This window comes from Biomphalaria glabrata, chromosome 17, assembly GCF_947242115.1.
Source record: "Biomphalaria glabrata chromosome 17, xgBioGlab47.1, whole genome shotgun sequence".
In the NCBI taxonomy this organism is placed as follows: Eukaryota; Metazoa; Mollusca; class Gastropoda; family Planorbidae; genus Biomphalaria; species Biomphalaria glabrata.
Window position 1 is genome coordinate 12,540,518 of NC_074727.1, and position 18,331 is coordinate 12,558,848.

Here is an 18,331-nt window from a genome sequence, read left to right on the forward strand (position 1 = left end):
ACCAAATTGCATTACTTCAGGAACAAAAGTCAGATTATTTGCAGACGATTGCATAATATATAGAACAATAAAAACAACACAAGACACAGATATTTTACAAAGAGAATTAGATGAATTACAGAAATGGGAATCAAATTGGAGCATGTCTTTCCACCCAGAAAAATGTCAGTTGTTAAGAGTAACAAAAAAACTAAAACAAATTAATTCCACTTATCTTATTCATGGCAAACCAGTAACACAGACTAAAAACGCAAAATACCTAGGTGTTATAATAAATGAAAAACTGTCATGGAATCCACATATTGATGAAACTACAAAAAAATCAAACAAAGCATTAGGATTTATTAAAAGAAATTTCTATAAATCAAATAAGAACATAAAACTAAAATGTTATTTAACCTTGGTTAGGCCAATAATAGAATATGCATCCTCTGTTTGGGACCCCTCAACTCAAGAAAACATTAAGAAACTAGAACAGTCACAAAATAGAGCAGTGCGATTCATAACAAACGAATATTCACATTTGACTAGAGTAACACCTTTAGTAAAATCACTAAATTTAGAAAGCCTTCAGGACAGAAGGCTCAAAAGTAAAGTAGCAATAATACATAAAACACTGAACCATAATCTTCAAATACAAAAACAAAATTTAATAAAATACTCTGAAAGACACAAAGATAAAGGCACATTCCTCGTCCCATATGCTAGGACAAATTTGTACAAATACTCCTTCTTCCCTAGTGCTATTAGAGCATGGAATGGGTTGCCTGAGCTAGCCAGGAAAACCAGTGACTTGGCAGAATTTAAGTCATTGGTTAATATGCATGACTAAATGCATGACGCGTAGGACGTAATCATCTTCTTTTTTGAAGTAACGTCTGTATTATATAAGATAAGAAGATCTGCCATCAAAATATTTATTTGCGCTTTTAAAAAAATTCTTTGTGTTTCAAAGTTACTTTTTGTTTTAATACTTTTAAAAAATTCATTATGAAGTTGTTTTTTCCCTTTAACTCTTTCTCTCCTAATTGACGATGCCAACGTTGATTTGACTCCCATAAATTGTTTTGGGCTTATAAACTTTAATTTTTTTTGTGTAAAAAGAGCATGCATTCTCCTATAATTGAATACCAAATATAACATTTTCTGATAACTAACAAAATAGTTATTGAAGTTTAATCATAACATTATAGTGAAATACAAATGATTGAAATGAATAATAGCCTACTATTGGAACGAGAAAAATAATTACGGAGAGAAAGAGTTAAATATATATCTACAAATAATTCGATTTACTTCTCTCTTGGTTGTTATCACTGAAAAAGTTCTTTATCTCTACAGCCAATTGTTCTGCAGATCAGTTTCAATGCAAAGACTACTCCTGTATACCCCATAGCATGCATTGTGATGGGAAAGTTGATTGTGCAACTGTAGGAGGGGATGAAGACAATTGTGGTAGGTACAAACTCTTTGCGATGCCAACTTTAAACAAAAAAATTACTCAAATTTTTTTTTGTTTTAAAAGAAACCTATAGAATACATTTTCTCTTTATTAGACAAGATTTTTTATGTGCAATTAATTATTTCATTTTGAATTTCTGTATGTATAGTTCATATATTTTTCAAAACATTTACTCTGTGTGGATTAAAATATGTTTTTTCAAGTCTGTTTAATTACCAATGATATTCTTTTAATTCTAATTTTTATTTACATGTTCTTTTTAAATTTATCTTTTTGACTATAAATATTTTTTGATTAAATATTATTTTATAAACTGTTTTTCTATTTTAGTTTTATAACATTTTTTTTTTACATTTTCTCTCCCTAATAATAAAATATAATCTTTTTTTTTTTAAATTAAAAGCCAATAAAAGATAAACATTCAAACTTTTTGATATAATCATGTTCACAAATTAAAAAAAAATTGTTTTGAATAATCTTAAAATGATAAAGTTTTTTTTTGGAATTAAGTTATTTCTTTTTGGAATAAAGCTTTAACTAAATTGATTTTGGTTTCAGAATATATAATGTAATATCTGTTGACTAAGGAAAATCTAAAACATTTTTGCCTACATTTTTTTCCAGTTAAGGTAGACACAGACAATGAGCTAACTATAACTTTTGGAGGAGTAATGTTGCCAGTATGCTGGGACTTTTGGTCCAATGACCACAGCGCCTATGTCTGCTCTAGTCAACAAAGAAGGTTTTTTAAATTTCAAGTTATAGATAATATTCATTAAAAGTTGAAGAATTTTGTATTTAATTATAATTTTGTATTGTATATAAAAATTATTATTTCTTCTTACTTCTTAACATTTTATAATAAAACTCTTCCATTATAATTTAAATTTGCTGTGCCATCAACCAGCAGTAGTTATAGAAAAATCTGGGACAATCAATGCTAGCATGAATATAGTCTAATAATTCTCAACAGGCTAGTCTCAAGTTGGCCTACAAAAAAGTTGTCACCTGCCTCAAGGTTTGCTGTTCTCAAGAACCAATCTTGGAATATTGCTGATCCAACCAATCAGACCTTCTCCTTCAGGTAATTCTATCTCTTTTTAGGTGGTATCTGGAGAGTAGGAATTTCTCTCTCCTTCACAACTAGCAGGAGCAACAACCTGGCTAACAACATGTCAACTGCTGCAATTAGTGTTTAGGAAGATGCATGTGGAATGTGAGAAATGGTTAGCTTTCTTATTTCTTCCATTTGGTTGTGCATGCCATCAAAATTTATTAAACTCTTGTCTTGTCTTCTTATGGGGCTGTTAAAGCTGTCAATCATAACCAGTGAACATTTTATTTCTGCTATCTCAAAGTTCTATAGTGAACAACTTGACCTGTTTCATCTGTGTAGTTGCATCTGCATTGATATGGTTCATAACCAGGATGCATATTGGAGATTTGTATTTTAATTCTTATTGTAGTTTAAATTTAATCCCTCTAAAATGATCAGAGCTTACACCTGGCTCCCCTTTGTCTAACCATTTCCAAGAGCATATAATGTTTGAAATGATTTCTCTCTTCTTTTTTGTTTGTTTTTTTTTTTTTGCTTGTTATCTACAAACCTTTTTAACAGAATTTTTTTTATCACTTCCTCTTTGTTTTGCCATCTTTAATTAAATTTTTTTTTCCTTTTTTCAATTTGCTGTGACATTTTTGAGTTGTATTTGTTTCTGGTCCTGAGTGATAAGTGTCATTAATTTTCTCATTTATTTTACTGAATATACTTTTTAATGTTTTCTGTTTTTGTGTTTTTAAGTCATAGAAATAAATAAATGCAATTCATTTTTATAATTTGTTTTTAAAGCGGGTTACATATTTCTTGGTATAGATTTATACAAACTCTACACAAATACATAATTTTATCCAAACTATAGTAAATTAGTGCAATATTCTATCTTAAGTGTTTTTTAAGCTATCACTTTAAAAATGTTTCATCCATTGAAATACTTCATCACATTTTGCCATGCTCTGATTATTTTTTTTTTTTTTTTCATTTTGCTTGGGAAAAAACTACCTTTAAAATTTTTGGTTGATAAAATCTAAATGTTAATTAAACATTTCAATTCTTTCATAACTATCTACATTTATGTTTCTCAATATTTATTTATTATTAGTTGTAAAAAAAAAAAAGCAAATGTTAACATTGAAAAAAAAAAAAAAAACTATAATGTTCTTCTTCCTACCATTAATTTCGCTTATATTTTTCTTTCTTGCCTATATAAATATTTGTTTATTATTAAATCACTGCAAGCAGCTTTCATCACTGCCACAAATATTATTAGTCTTGCTATTTTCTTCCTGCTCCATAACTTGTATGACTCCATTTCCAACTTGGCTGTCTTCTGCACACATTTGTCTGATCCAGTGAAGCATGTCCGTCTGGAGAAATTGTAAACATAAAATGTCAAGATCAAGGTCAGTGCTGCTCATATCACCCAAAAAATAGAACAGTATAATTTTTAGGATGGAATGAATGAAAAATTATTGTAATCAGCATATTGTTGACTTTTTTTTTACATTCTTAATTATTTTCCCATAGGCATTGATACAAACTTAGGGAAGCATATACTGAAAGCATTATGGCTTTTTTTTATGACTCATACAATATGTCTGATTGATTAGTTCAAAATGGTTCAAAAAATCTTAAAGTTTCTGTAGACCCACATTTAATGATAAAGTTTATGAAAAAAAATGTGATCATAGAATAAATTGGTTAAATGCACACACAAAGAAACAAAAAAAAGAAAATTCATCAATGTTTCTATAGGGCTTATTATTCATCCATCCATCCATCCCAGTGGTGTTACAGCACATGGAGGGCTCTGGCCTGCTTCAACACATCCTTCCATTCAGATCTCTCCTGGGCCTATCGTCTCCAGGCCCTAACCCCAAGCTGTTGCAGATCTGCTTTCACATCATCCATCCATCGCATTCTGGGTCTGCCTTTGGGTCGACTGCCTTTATTATTGATGTCTCAGTAAAATGCAAAAAAAAATAATTCTATTATTGATGTAAAATCGGAAAAACGTTTTTAGAAGACAATATGCATCCTCTTCACAGTAACTATGTCAGATCATCTCTAAGTTGGGGACTTCTGTCAATTTGGGCTAACGGTTACGAGGGTGACATGTGGACAGCACAGTGACCTGCAGCCTTTATTTTTCATTACTATGATGTCAGGTACCTATTACAAGGGGACTTAGAGACATCCTAAAAATCCAGAAATTAAAAATCACAACCTTCATAAGTATTCTAAATTGGGGAACCCCCCCCCCCCCCCCCCCCCCCCAATTAGTTGATAAATAGCAATGTTTACATTCCCAGAAGCTTCCACAATAATTTAGACTTTTCTTCACAACCATTTTTTTTTGTATTTTGACATTTCTACTTCCTTCTTGCACTAAAATTGTCACCCCTGAAACATAGTTCAACTTTTCCATCATTAGCATTTACTTTATGTCCCCACATGCTGTCACCCCTGAAACATAGTTCAACTTTTCCATCATTAGCATTTACTTTATGTCCCCATATGCTGTCACCCCTGAAACATAGTTCAACTTTTCCATCATTAGCATTTACTTTATGTCCCCATAAGCTGTCACCCCTGAAACATAGTTCAACTTTTCCATCATTAGCATTAACTTTATGTCCCCATATGCTGTCACCTGTGGTGGGGGGACGATGGCCTGCGACTCCTAGGGGTAAAGTCTTAGAGCCACAACGTGGTAAATATTGGGTTGATGTTATATAGGCACATAGACAGGCACAAGCAAAACGCAAAGCTTATTGGGTTTGTGGAAGAACAAGTATTTAATAAAGATAAATTGAGAAGAAATACAGTCAGTGAGTGAGGGGAAGGATGTACAGGAAGATTTAGGATTTTATGATAACGTTTAAGATAATATCATCACTGGGATGTTGCTCATAAAGATTCGTGTATGGTTTGCTTATTCGGCTGTCTCTCACTTATCTGTTATGCAAGGTTCTCCTTCGGGGTGGGGTAAGTTGAAGCTCTGTTGTGCTGTAGCCAATTGTTGGTGCCCTGCAGGTAGGCAGGCGCTAGTGCGATGAATATGAGGATGCCACGCGGTGGGCTTACTCCTGCAGTAGTTGCAGACCGGTCCTGGGACGTCAGCCTGGAATGCCTTCGGTTCGGTTCGAGGGTGATGAGTGACTCACCCTCAACGGGAATGTGTGGAGAGCTGCTGAGGTCTGCCTTCAGGCAACAAAACACGCCAGCCCTGGTGTAGGAGGCTATGAAATGAGACATGAGAGGAGCCTGAATTATTAAACCATACGGGCTGGTTGGCGAGGGGCGCATCCTTGATAGGAGCGTCTCCCTCAGGCTAACTAAGATACTTGTCAACAACATTTTACTAGGTCTAGTAATAATTGCTGTACAAATAATACAATAATAATAATACAAATACAAATATAAATGTACAAGGCAGGGGCATAAATGAGGAGGGAAACAGGGGGACCATATTACAGGGTTGTAGCCCCTGTGACCTCATTGACCCACAGGTAAACAAGTCCGCGGTCACTCGTGACCAGAGGACCGTGACAAGAAGAAGGGAGGGGGGGGGTGCAAAAGGGCACATAACTATGCAGGTCGACAAGCTGAAAATAGTGGGGTAGACATGCGAGACTGATTCCCGGGCCTAAGGTTGCATGGTAACAGCACAGTATGTGCATAACCAAAACAAGCACAATCATAATGTATATATATATGTGCACATATACAGGTACATATGCACAGGTAAGAAAATGATCTAGACGCGAATAGGTCCAGATGGATATGGATATGAATGAATAACAAATGCATAAATAGACATTAGGGTTAACTGAATCGCAAGGTGGATGTCCACCGTTGGGACTACAGTCAACATTGACGAGTAAACGAGGAACACATATTCAAAGATATTTACAAATGTAATATTTGGAAGCAAACAAGTATTAACATGGTAATGATACATGAACGTAAATGTTACAGGCGAAGACACACTAAATAATAATGATAAAGTTTTTCCAACTCACCCGCTTTGCCTTACACAAGTTCCCAAACGAATCGTTGACTTGAGAGTCTTCTGACTTCTCAGTGATTCTGATCTAGAATGGCATTAACCTGAAACTTTCGTCTCTGGCTTTTATAGGTTCCCGAACGGTATGTTAAGAGTAGTGATGATCCAATGGCCAGCGAGTCTTTTGAGTTTAGAATTGTTAAATTGGACCAATCTTTTCATTTGGGGCTCATTCACCTGACTTCTTTAACCCGCGACCCGGGGGGGGGGGGGGGGGCAAAGGAGGATGAAAGCGGAACCATACCATAATTATCAGGCTGCACCATCGCTCGATGGTACAGCGGACGGAAACGATTTGAATAGCCCTGGGCGTTAGGAGTGTCGACTCAAAGGGATGTACGTGGACACCAAAATTTAATGTCCCTGGACTCTACGGTTGCGTGCTTTTGTTTCGGCGTTTGGGGCGTAACTTTCAATTTTAATGTTTTGAACTGAACGGCTGCGTACGTTTGTTTCGACGTCTGGGTGTAACTTGGGATGTGTGTTTATGGCCTATAATTTGGGGGTTAGATCTAACCTTGGTGTAATAGATTGTTCGTGTTCTACCCTGGTCAGTTTAGTGTAAAAGGGGCTATACAATGCAAACTAGTGGTTAAGAGGGGGGGGGGGTAGCTCCGCACTGGTCAGTTCTGTATTGAGAAGGGACGCGTTTCGTCACATCACCCCTGAAACATAGTTCAACTTTTCCATCATTAGCATTTACTTTATGTCCCCACATGCTGTCACCCCTGAAACATAGTTCAACTTTTCCATCATTAGCATTTACTTTATGTCCCCATATGCTGTCACCCCTGAAACATAGTTCAACTTTTCCATCATTAGCATTTACTTTATGTCCCCATATGCTGTCACCCCTGAAACATAGTTCAACTTTTCCATCATTAGCATTTACTTTATGTCCCCATATGCTGTCACCCCTGAAACATAGTTCAACTTTTCCATCATTAGCATTTACTTTATGTCCCCATATGCTGTCACCCCTGAAACATAGTTCAACTTTTCCATCATTAGCATTTACTTTATGTCCCCATATGCTGTCACCCCTGAAACATAGTTCAACTTTTCCATCATTAGCATTTACTTTATGTCCCCATATGCTGTCACCCCTGAAACATAGTTCAACTTTTCCATCATTAGCATTTACTTTATGTCCCCATATGCTGTCACCCCTGAAACATAGTTCAACTTTTCCATCATTAGCATTTACTTTATGTCCCCATATGCTGTCACCCCTGAAACATAGTTCAACTTTTCCATCATTAGCATTTACTTTATGTCCCCATATGCTGTCACCCCTGAAACATAGTTCAACTTTTCCATCATTAGCATTTACTTTATGTCCCCATATGCTGTCACCCCTGAAACATAGTTCAACTTTTCCATCATTAGCATTTACTTTATGTCCCCATATGCTGTCACCCCTGAAACATAGTTCAACTTTTCCATCATTAGCATTTACTTTATGTCCCCATATGCTGTCACCCCTGAAACATAGTTCAACTTTTCCATCATTAGCATTTACTTTATGTCCCCATATGCTGTCACCCCTGAAACATAGTTCAACTTTTCCATCATTAGCATTTACTTTATGTCCCCATATGCTGTCACCCCTGAAACATAGTTCAACTTTTCCATCATTAGCATTTACTTTATGTCCCCATATGCTGTCACCCCTGAAACATAGTTCAACTTTTCCATCATTAGCATTTACTTTATGTCCCCATATGCTGTCACCCCTGAAACATAGTTCAACTTTTCCATCATTAGCATTTACTTTATGTCCCCATATGCTGTCACCCCTGAAACATAGTTCAACTTTTCCATCATTAGCATTTACTTTATGTCCCCATATGCTGTCACCCCTGAAACATAGTTCAACTTTTCCATCATTAGCATTTACTTTATGTCCCCATATGCTGTCACCCCTGAAACATAGTTCAACTTTTCCATCATTAGCATTTACTTTATGTCCCCATATGCTGTCACCCCTGAAACATAGTTCAACTTTTCCATCATTAGCATTTACTTTATGTCCCCATATGCTGTCACCCCTGAAACATAGTTCAACTTTTCCATCATTAGCATTTACTTTATGTCCCCATATGCTGTCACCCCTGAAACATAGTTCAACTTTTCCATCATTAGCATTTACTTTATGTCCCCATATGCTGTCACCCCTGAAACATAGTTCAACTTTTCCATCATTAGCATTTACTTTATGTCCCCATATGCTGTCACCCCTGAAACATAGTTCAACTTTTCCATCATTAGCATTTACTTTATGTCCCCATATGCTGTCACCCCTGAAACATAGTTCAACTTTTCCATCATTAGCATTTACTTTATGTCCCCATATGCTGTCACCCCTGAAACATAGTTCAACTTTTCCATCATTAGCATTTACTTTATGTCCCCATATGCTGTCACCCCTGAAACATAGTTCAACTTTTCCATCATTAGCATTTACTTTATGTCCCCATATGCTGTCACCCCTGAAACATAGTTCAACTTTTCCATCATTAGCATTTACTTTATGTCCCCATATGCTGTCACCCCTGAAACATAGTTCAACTTTTCCATCATTAGCATTTACTTTATGTCCCCATATGCTGTCACCCCTGAAACATAGTTCAACTTTTCCATCATTAGCATTTACTTTATGTCCCCATATGCTGTCACCCCTGAAACATAGTTCAACTTTTCCATCATTAGCATTTACTTTATGTCCCCACACCTTCCCTTCAAGAAAAGGTCATCATTGAATGCATTGCTTTTCACATATCTGTTTTCTCTGATGCTTCAATGACATATGAATGTCTTCTAACATGGACAATAAGGATTCCAACACATTGAAATGACTGTTAATGAAAAGAAAACAATTGCCATTCAGGTTCAGAAAAAGCCATTTATTAACGAAAAAAACTAAAGTAAATAAAAAATACTTACTTTATTCATGGTAAACCAGTCACACAGACTAACAACTCAAAATATCTAGGTGTAATAAGAAATGAAAAGTTATGGAATCCCCATAGTGATAAAATTATTTTAAAAATCAAGCAAAACATTAAATTTAAATGTAATTTTACTTTAGTTAGAAACTAGAACAAATACAAAATAGTAAAATCCCTAAACTTAGAGACACTTCTGGACAGAAGAATAAAAAGTAAAGTAGCTATAATACATAAAACACAAAACCATAACTTACAAATAGAAAAACAAAACCTAATAAAATACTCAGAAAGGCACAAGGATAGAGGCTCATTTCTAATTCCATACTCTAGAACAAATTCTTACAAGTGCTACTTCTTCCCTAGTGCCATTAGAGAATGGAATGGGTTGCCTGAATCAACCAGGAAAACCAACGACTTAGCTTGACTAGATTGACACATGAAATGCATAAGACGTAATTATCTTCTTTTTTGAAGTAATGTCTGTAATGTATAAAATAAGAATAAAAGATGTATCCTCCCTCCTAGACTGAATACCTGTAGGTCTAAACTTCCTCCCCCCACTGCCTCACTTTATGAATTGTTTGTCTGACATGTTTTTGGATGATCTTACAGATTTGTAAGATTATTACATCCTAGCCAAACCCTATTGGTTTCGGAATTAATCATTACATTTTTAACACTTTGACTGATTTCCCTGTTGCAGGTCTGTGTGGGCTTAGAAAAGTAGAGTTTCTGGAGAGCTATGTGGCCGGTGGAGGGCTGCCTCCACTTGGCAAGTGGCCTTGGGTGGTGTCCCTTTCATTCCTTGACACTTTAATATGCGGAGGAGCTTTAATTGCAAGACGTTGGGTCTTGACTGCTGCACACTGTCTTTCCATGTGAGTACAGGTATCATTTTAATGAAGGTGTTACTAAGGGAACTATGTTTTTTCAGACGAATGTGCAGTAGTTGCATGCCTTAGAAGTGTTAGTTTTTAAATTTTCTTAAATTATGTGTTTTTACTTAAAATTATATTCAACATAAACCTTACACATAAAATAATATGTAGCCATTACAAGAATATTCTTTAATTATCTTTTCCTTCTCTTTGTTCATCTTTTAGTCCTTCCTACACTCACTGTTATTCATTATTCATTACTTTTTGATTAGTTATTACTCCCCTTTAGTTCTCTTTTTTTTTTCTCCATTTAAATCAGGCCAGTTCCAGACAGGATTGACTTAGACTTTACGAAGACACCCTTCTACTTCACAATCACTGCTGGAAGCATACTGAAAATTAATGATCCCAAGACTAAACTCTCTGCCAATGACTTATATAGGCAGACTGTTCGTGTTGCAGAGATAATCAACCATCCATATGAATGGGATCTGGCATTACTGAAACTAGAGAAGGAGGTGACCTATACTGAAGCAGTTCAACCATTGTGTCTCCCTCCTGAGGACTATGTTTTCTTGCCCAGGGCTTACTGCTATTTAGCTGGATGGGGTCATTTCAATTCCAAACAGTGTAAGTGCACAAATTTGACAGAATGTATATATTTAGTATTTATGATTTTGTTTATAATTTGAGGAAGTATTTGATCATTATCTATTGAGCTCATGGATAAATCTTTTCTTAAGACATATACACAAAAAGGTAATTTAAAGTAAAACTAATATCTCTGTGTAAAATTAGAACATAAAAAATGAAAAAATTTTTTTTTTTTTCTAAGTCATATTTTTTTAAACATTATAAATAGAAGGTTGTGATTTCATACGAAATTAATGTAATAATTAGTGCGGCTCAATACTTATATTATCTTATAAATTACAACATTACTTCAAAAGAGAAGATAATTACATCCTATGGGTATCCATGTGTAAATCTAGTCATGCATTTTAAAAGAGACTTTAACTCTGCTGCTAAGTCATTAGTTGTCATGGCTGATTCATGCTACCCATACAATACTTGACACATTAAAGTAATACATTGAAGAGCGCTTACACTACCTGCTACGTTAATTTTCAGAAAAAGTGAAACAATAAGGGGAGAGAAAATTTGAAATCATTCTAGGCTTCCAAATGCTCAATTTTTTTTTTAGAGTCTATCTTTCCTTTACTAAATAGGGATACGCCACAAGAAGATGTATCAGAGGTTGAATCCATTAAAAATATAATATAAAGCATGAGACTTTCTTGACTTTTCCCATGCTAGGTAAATGGCTGACAACTGTTAATGACTTGACTTTTGTCAAATCATTTTATTCTTAGTTAGACCTACTATACTATGGTCTTCTTCAGTTGCAAAGCTAACATCTGCCAGGGTGTAGCACTCTCTGCTGCAAACTGCTTAAGGGTCATCTGCTCCTGATGTTTATGCACAACTGCTTTAAAAACAATTAATTAATTACAAGTTTCTTAAATTATATTTTTTTAATAAAAACAAATACATAAGAGACTGTCTAATGGCAATAAGAACAGTAAGCCAAAACAATCTTGTTCAATTTAACTCTTTCTCTCCTAACTGACGATACCAACATTGATTCTACCCCATTAAATAAATTTTGGTTTTATAAAGTTTAATTTGTGTTATATATAAAGAGCATGCATGCTTCTATAATTATATACCTTATATAGCATTGCCTGATTATGTACAAAAATGTTATTGAAGTTAAAACACACACAATGATCAAAATGAAAAATTCCATCAGAACTTGAAAAATAATTACGGAGAGAAAGAGTTAACCATCGTAGTTGCCTTATTTACAAGGAAATAACAAAGCTTACTTTGTAAACATAATTCATGTTATGATACTGGTTAACTTTTGTTTGATTATATTGTACACAATCCTTTATAGCACAACAATTACTAGTTATTATTATGTTCTCCACAGTGTCCGATTCTCTCTTGAATGTTGTAACTATAAAACATAGTAGGACTGTAGAATTCTATTAGACTTTAACCATTTTTGGAGTGACATTGTCAGCTTTATATTCAAATTAGGATTACAATGTTGAGAGACTAGAACTACTCGGACAGAGGTCACATTTATAAGAACATTCTCATGTATAATCTCTTACTTCTATTGAGTACCAGTGTTACAAAGCCTTGACACTATTATTATTGCAGACATGAGACCTCAGACACTGAGAGATGCCAGGCTACAAGTATGGACTGAAAACAGGTGCAGCAAGAACAAAGTTCTAGGAGAGACCATTGTTAATATTAACTCCACAATATGTACTGGCTACAGAAGTGGTGTGCCCAGCGGATGCACTGTAAGTCACTACGTACATCAGTTTATTACCTATGTCTTTACTTATTTATTTCAAAAAGACTCTCAGTGCTTCATTAACTAAACGCATTTGTTATACAGCCTCAGCTAATTTTAAGTCTTTCTAAAGCCTTCATTTTATTCTGTTGTATAAATAAATGAAGCTTATACTAAAAAGTTATACCAAGTATATACATCTGGAACAAATTAAATTGGTCTTGTGTATTTTGATAATTTTTTTATACCTGCTCAGGAAAATAATGAATACCAAAAAAAGTACATTTTACATATTTGTAAAGCAAATCAAAAAACTCAAGAAAAAAGAGTAAGAAAATCGACACATCAAGAAATTAATTAAAAACTCAAAACTTTAAGAAATGAAAATCCAAAATTTCAAAAATGAAATTTCTAAAAATCTAATATGTAGAAATAATATTAAAAATTCCAACATTCAGAAATGAAATTTTAAAACTGTAGCATTCGAATAAATAAAATGTTTTAAATATAAATAGATAAGCAATGTAATATTTTCAAGTTTTTTTTAAGTATTCTTTAATTCAGTAAATGATCACAAACAGCATTGTGGTCTATATTTAATGTTTTAACTTAAGGATCTTCTTTGCAGGGAGACAGTGGAGGACCATTGATGTGCTTGGATCCAGCTTCTGGACTTTATACATTGGCCGGAATAATGAGTAGAGGTGCTTCTGTTTGTGGTCAAGGGAGGTCATTAAGCAACAGGTTTGCTCGTGTTTCAACATCGGTTCAGTGGATAAAGAACATAATGGGAAAAAGATCACCATGACAACATTATAGAGAATGAAAATATGTGTCAATAGCATCTTTTTATGAAATAAATGAGAAAATTGTATTTATATAGATTCTAATAATGTTGCTTTTCAATGCAACCAAAAATCAAAAGCCATTTATCTTCTTTACGCCCTTATTGTAATAATAATGGCAATTTCTTTGATACAAAAGATATATAGACAAAAAACTTTTACACATCAAATTTTTTTATCAAACAATTTAATTTATTAAAGTACATTGTTGTCAATTAAATATGTGTTTATATATATATATACAAGCTCCTTTTTATGTTTACATCATTTGGAGTTTCTTTTATAATTGCAATTACACTCAGTCCTATCTTTTGAGAGTAATTATCTTTTTTGAAGTAACGTCTGTATTATATAACAGAGTCAAGGCCTACTAAAAAATGTTCCATTTTTACTTATTTTAGTCAAAACATTTTTTATTGTTCGTTTGCTTTCAAAGAAAATCTAAATCAAAAATTCATTTTTTTTAATGTATAATCTTTGTAACATTTTTGCTATTCAAAAAGTGGATTTTTAAAAATTAACAAATGTTTATTACATGTTTAATGATTGTGAAAATTTAGTGCTTTTTTTTGTATTCAATGAAATTTTTTTCTGAATCTCAGTAATTTATTTTATATTCAATGTGCCTGCTAAAATATTTGTTTATAAGATTCTCACTTTGAAAATATTTACAATTTTCAAATTTATGCTTCAAGTTAAAATCATTTATTAAGGCTAATTTTCATAGCTGAGATCTAGAGCTTCATAACCAGCTTATTAACAAGTTTGTGGCATCATTGAGCTAAAAAGACAAGCTAAATAAAAAAATCAAAATGATTGCATCCAAGTTGAATCAGGCCCACAACTTATTCAGTGCAAAATGTAACTATCTTTTAAAGGCAAAGATTGAAGTGCATGGCCTTCTTTGCATAAACATAAAATAAAGATATGATTATAGTAAATGCTTTTTTAAACTCTGTCTTGTAGCACTGGGTCTTAATTAAAACTCTTTGTAAATTTGAACCAATTTCTTTGGTATTTTTCTGTGTTTGTGAAAGTTCTCAAAAAGTCACATGGTTGTTCATCAATTCGATTTTGTGTTCCAAGTTTAATCGTCAGTTTTCATTTGCCCTTTTGTATCCAAAAAAAAAAATTGTTTTTATTTTACAAATTTATATCTATTTTCTTTTTTCAATATTTACTTACATATCAAATTGAATGCTGAACTTGCCTTATGTTGTTTCAGAAGTCTACATTTTATTGACTCTTAGACCAAAGTCTTTCTCTGTGTTTTTATCAGCAGTTATAGCAAAATATGTATTTTAAAAAAAGTATTTTTGAGAATGTATGACTCTATGTACACTTCATTTGTGTTTGGTGGCTAATACAGCTTTTATTTGTTATAGATTGCTTTATGGCTTTTGTTCTGTACTTTGCATGAGTTTTCACAAGGCAAAAAAATTTGACAGAATTATCTTTAATTTATTGTGCTGCTTTAAGATATAATTTATTTTTTGTAATCATATTTTTACATTTTATTCTTATAGTCAATAGTTTTACTTTTTTTGTGTGTAAAATTTAAGCACAGACTAAATGTATATTGCTGAGCATGATGGCCGAGTGGAAAAGTGCTTGGGTTCCTCTTTGAGGAGTTTTGAGATTGAATCTCATTGAAGAATTTCAGGTACTCAACTCTAATGGGTACCTGACATGTTGGGGATGTTAAAGCTGGCCACATGACACCCTCGTTGACTGTCAAATATCATCTGCCCCCATAGATCGAGAGGTCTTAAAGGGGTAACTTTTACAATTGTACTTTATATGTATTCTATATATTACTAAGATAAAGAATTTTCTTTGTTTCTGAGTGTATAACTTGCATTAGTGAAAAAATATCATACCCTTTCAATGTCAATACACCTTCTTTTTGTGTTTCTTTAACCAGTAATTGCAGAATGTCTGCTACTACAAGAACATTAAAGCTGGCATTTTTAACAATGGAATATTTCCTTTCCCTCTTTCTATACATCTGATCTATTTGCTCCCTGAAAATGCCAATTATAGTAATTAGGTTTCTTACCTTTATTTTTTTTAAATACAATCATTTCAAAATATTTGTATATAAATCAAATCTGGTATATGTTTATAATTACCCTAGTAATATATTTTTCTCTCCCTTTTCTTGTATTTTTTTTAACCAAATTTTTATTAAATGTAAACTTTTGTTCATTTTCTGTACAACTGCTGATTGAGGCTCTTTCCTGTTTTAACAGAGTTTTACTAATGTGTTCATTCTTAATTCAATGGTTGTGAATATATCATGATTTATATTTATGAGTATTATATATTAAGCATTACAGTGTATTTTTAACCATATCAATAGTACTTACATTTTTTTTAACATATCTTGTTATACTGTTATAGAATTTACATTTACTTTTGGTAGATACAAATGTACATTTTTGTGTACATAGATATACCTTTTATTGTGTTAACTTTTTTTTTTTCAATGCAATATTGTTTCAGCTTTCAAATTTCAGAACTACTAGATCTATCTTTTAATAGTCACATACTATCATTGAAGATGTTTTATATTTAGCTCTGTCCTGTGAGGTTTAATTGTTTTTTTTTTAAAGTTCAACATAGATATTGGTAGCAATGGGTCTTTGAAATGGTTGTAAAGAATGATACAGCTAACATTGCATCATTCCATAATGTACTTATCTAATTGGCTGTTAATAACTATTAACTTTTATGTGAGAAATCAAAAGGTCAAAGGATGGCTGCCTTGTCATATGGAATGTGCTCCAGACTGTCAATATAGATAGTCCCAGGTTTGAACTCTGTCCGCAGCCATCCCACAGGAGGTTTGCGCAAAATAATCTTCATTTACGTGAAGGAAAGTCACAAATGTACAAGTGAAGTCTTTAATGCCTTGATAAAGTGAAACCTTTTTTACTCGTAGTTCTCAATTTGATAAACTAAGTAGATCAGCTTTATCCACCAAGGAAAGAAAAGAAATAGACAGTGATTTAAAAAAAAGGAAAATAAAAAGGAATTACTTCATAGTATTTTTGTCTCTGTGTGCTGAATGATATTCTTTGGCCATTCAATTCAGTGTGCAACAGAGAAGAATTGTCAACAATAGACTTATAACCGATATGATACACTCTTACATAATCAGTTATTTTTGGACATGACTTGAATGTATTAAACACTAAATGTTTAAAACTACTACTAATAATAAGATTGTTATGTTTTCCATAAGGATTCAACAATACTCATAAAATAGAATGACTTTTTCAATAGACAAATACATATAAATAAAATGTACATTCAAAATCAAAACTTTCAAAATTCTTTACACAGAAGGTAACAATTTTTTTATTAATAATTTAATTGCTGGAGAAATTAAAAAATGTTGTCTGTATTCTTTTAATTATTGATGCTTTTTTTCCCTCTTAAAATTGACATTATGATGTCAATAAAAAAATATGTTGTCAAAACTTTATTCTTCTGTATTATGTGCTTTGCTTTATTGACAAAACACAAACATTAAAATCTTTAGTCCCATAGTAAACTTAACTCCCTTGGGGAAATCAGAAATGACTTACCACAAATGGGAAAATAAAAACTGGTAATCATCTAACTGACCAGGCAAAAAGTTCACATTATGAGGATGTCTTAATTCCTCTACTCCACAAGAAGAGCTGTGTCATTATAAAACTCTTCTCTTGGACAACATCAAGAGCTTAGATAGATTAAATAGTTTTCACTTTGCGGTGTATGAAACACATGATGTGCATCTCCTTAGGGGATTGTGTCTCCAATCAGGACGTTTTGAAATTGGCCAATAGGCACAGTAACTATGCTACTTTGACACTTAGAAGACTGCGTTGTCTAGGACATGTCACCTGCATTCCAGATGGAAGGAGGGAATCAGACCTAAGGGCCACCCAAAACTAACCTACAGAGATGTCTGTAAGCGAGACATGAAAATTTCAGTTATCTATTATAGTGGTTTGGGATGAAATAGCAACATAGAGACAAGACTGTGAATGCTGGTATAAGCTCGCCGAGAGCAAAAGAAACGAAGCAGCCTTAGACAAGAGAATGAGAAAGAAAGGTGCCCTATGAGCTAGCCCTAAGACAAATACATACACATGCTAGAACTGTGGCAAACTTTGCTGCTCCAGAATCGGCTTGATTAGTCACAACATTCTGCCCCGGTTCAAGAAGAAACTAAAACCAGTGGAGCGCAACCTTTGTCATGCGAGACCGAAGGTACCTTATATAATTCCTCTATTCTACAAGAAGAGCCATGATATATTTAGACTCTACTTGGTCTTGTGAAGGAACCGCTGGTCTAATACTGTGATTAAATATAAAATAGCATATTAAATTCTCATCTAGTATTACTTCGTAATTCCAATTGTCTCTCTGCCTGTTGAACCGTTCACAGAACCACACATGATGTGGACCGTCTCTGTCTGTCCATTCCTCTGTCTTTTTTTTTTTTTTTTTTTAAGGATTAGAGTATTTGTCATAATTTGACCTATCCATTTCCTGAAGTTGTCTTCCCATCGATTCTTTTGTCGAACTCTATTTTCTTTGGTACTGTTCCCAGCAGACCAAGTTTTTGTTTTCCCCGAGAATCTCGTAATTTGGCCATGCTACTTAGCTTGTATTTTTTTTTACAATGGCTAGACCATGACC

At 33.3% G+C, this 18,331-nt stretch overlaps 1 protein-coding gene across 6 annotated transcripts in view; it reads left to right on the forward strand.

Annotated features, from left to right (window-relative positions):
- The window catches only part of LOC106071475 (atrial natriuretic peptide-converting enzyme-like), a 59,343-nt gene extending 42,217 nt beyond the window's left edge, over nucleotides 1–17,126 (forward strand). For all 6 annotated transcript variants that reach the window (XM_013231588.2, XM_013231592.2, XM_056015109.1 and 3 more), the window contains 8 exons: nucleotides 1,342–1,455; nucleotides 2,087–2,204; nucleotides 2,436–2,546; nucleotides 3,873–3,922; nucleotides 10,243–10,417; nucleotides 10,737–11,047; nucleotides 12,650–12,798; nucleotides 13,420–17,126. In XM_013231588.2, the coding sequence (XP_013087042.2) occupies nucleotides 1,342–1,455; nucleotides 2,087–2,204; nucleotides 2,436–2,546; nucleotides 3,873–3,922; nucleotides 10,243–10,417; nucleotides 10,737–11,047; nucleotides 12,650–12,798; nucleotides 13,420–13,599 (1,208 nt within the window). In that variant the 3' untranslated portion in view covers nucleotides 13,600–17,126. The remainder of the gene's footprint in view (nucleotides 1–1,341; nucleotides 1,456–2,086; nucleotides 2,205–2,435; nucleotides 2,547–3,872; nucleotides 3,923–10,242; nucleotides 10,418–10,736; nucleotides 11,048–12,649; nucleotides 12,799–13,419) is intronic.
- The last annotated feature ends 1,205 nt before the right edge of the window (nucleotides 17,127–18,331 follow it).